Below are 1,890 nucleotides of genomic sequence, written 5' to 3'. Positions count from 1 at the left end.
ATGTTCATGGAAAAGAATGCAGCAAAAGCCTGAGCACTCAATTCATTGTATAAGATTTCAGCAGAAGAAGCCCCAAGTAGAGGAACAGAAAATGATTCATTGCATAACATTTCAGCAGAAGAAGCCCCAAGTAGAGGAACAGAAAATGATTCATTGCGTAACATTTCAACAGAAACTACCAGCAAACACGCCCAAAAAAACAAAGCAACACCCAACCATGTTCCTTTGAATGTCCTAATAAATTCAAGGGCCACACACGCACAGTTATCTGAATCACTCGAATCAGAAGACTAGCCAAATGTAGGCAAATACTAGGGTGGTTATAAATTTCTTTTCAATGAACCTGAAATTTCTTGCTAAAACTAATGCAACCTGACCAGAGAAGGACGAAACACAGGATCCTGACTGCTATTAGAAACACAAATGGTGCATCGCAATTGCCTATTGAAAGCAGGAAGAATTCACCATCAATTGTGCAAGTAACTTGCAGTAGCTTAACATTTCCCTTGCAGATATTTAACTATGGCTGACTAAAAACTACAGACCATCTAGTATGATCTAGCAAATCGATACAGAGCACACATAAACACCACCAAAGAGCAACTACCACAATGAACTAACACTAGACAAGGATCAGTCTAACCTGAGAACTAACGGATGGTGATTTTAATCTCTACAGGTGCACACAGGTAGAGAGAACATAATAACATGAACCAGATCTAAACGACAAACAACGAACCAGATATTAAACATATAACGAAGACTTCATATCAAAATCCAACGCACAGCCACATGATAGATGCACATTAATAAAGGTTCCCAAACGTCACCATCGAACATCTTACGAATGATAAAGGAGCATATTTCAGGTAGCATATCCTAACAGGACTGGTGATATTAAAAAACTAGGATAGCAAGAGCAGTATGGCAACCGGCAGATCCACCGAGCTTAATCGATCTCCTGGAGCGAGGCGCCGGTGGCCGTGGCACCCCCAGCGGCGGCGGCGACGTCCTCGGCCGTGAACTTGCCCTTGGCCTTGTCAGCAGCGCGGCCGCGAGCCTTGCGGTCGAGGAGGGCCTTGCGGTCCTTGTCGAGCTTGAGCTTGGTGACGATCACCTTGCTGGGGTGGATGCCGACGTTCACCGTGGATCCATTGACCTTCTCCCTGGTGATCCGCTCCACGTGGATGACCCAGCGGCGGCGGTAGACCTGCACCACCTTTCCCTCGCGGCCCTTGAAGGTGCCGCGCACGACCTGCACCTCGTCATCCTTGCGGATGGGGATGGACCGGACATTGTATTTGTGGCGGAGCTCAGAGGAGAGGGCCGCGGACATGAGCACGCGGCGGACGGAGGACGGCGCCGTGAAGTGCGCCTTGCGGCACTTCCGGCGGGAGCTCGTGACGCGGGGGTTGCGCTTCATGGCGGCGGGGGGGGGGCTCTCTCCCTTACCTGGGGCGGCGGCGGCTAGGGTTTTGCGGCGGGAGGGAGTGTGTGGAGGCGGCCGGATGTGGCGATGGGAGGGGAATATATAGGTGGTGTGCTACTAGGGTTTATTTGCGGTCCGTCGCGTGGGCGCGTCAGGGCGTTCGATCGGGAGTGGACGGCGTGGATTCGCTCGCCGGAATGGGTGGTTGGGCTAGTTGGGCCGATGTTACTTGTTTCTCCGGGCTTACAAAACAAGTAGGGCCGACGAGGAGAATGCGGATCTGCTGGGCCGTGTAAACTGAAAGCCTAGTTGGCAACGTCGAAGCCCTCAAAAGGAAAAATTGGCAGCGTTGAGCGCTCGCGATGCACGTTAGAAAACCGCGATGCCTTTTTTTTAGGGCAAACCGTGATGCCTTTTTTTAGGGCAAACCTTGATGTATTTGATCCACGGCTTTTCTTCTG

At 50.7% G+C, this 1,890-nt stretch overlaps 1 protein-coding gene across 1 annotated transcript; it reads right to left on the bottom strand.

Moving 5' to 3' along the window:
* Positions 1-745: 745 nt before the first annotated feature.
* LOC125530892 (60S ribosomal protein L26-1-like) lies at positions 746-1,515 on the bottom strand. The gene has a single exon (XM_048695309.1). It carries the CDS (start codon positions 1,421-1,423, stop codon positions 950-952), a length of 474 nt encoding a protein of 157 aa, XP_048551266.1. The 5' UTR covers positions 1,424-1,515; the 3' UTR covers positions 746-949.
* Between the last annotated feature and the right edge of the window lie 375 nt (positions 1,516-1,890).

Source organism: Triticum urartu, unplaced genomic scaffold, assembly GCF_003073215.2.
Source record: "Triticum urartu cultivar G1812 unplaced genomic scaffold, Tu2.1 TuUngrouped_contig_6639, whole genome shotgun sequence".
Classification (NCBI taxonomy): Eukaryota; Viridiplantae; Streptophyta; class Magnoliopsida; order Poales; family Poaceae; genus Triticum; species Triticum urartu.
The sequence above is the reverse complement of the archived record's forward strand: the minus strand, read 5'-3'. Positions and strand labels throughout refer to the sequence as shown.

What these genes read in the sequence shown, in the direction of transcription:
- LOC125530892 (XM_048695309.1), bottom strand. Translation starts at nt 1,423, where the DNA reads ATGAAGCGCAACCCCCGCGTCACGAGCTCCCGCCGGAAGTGCCGCAAG.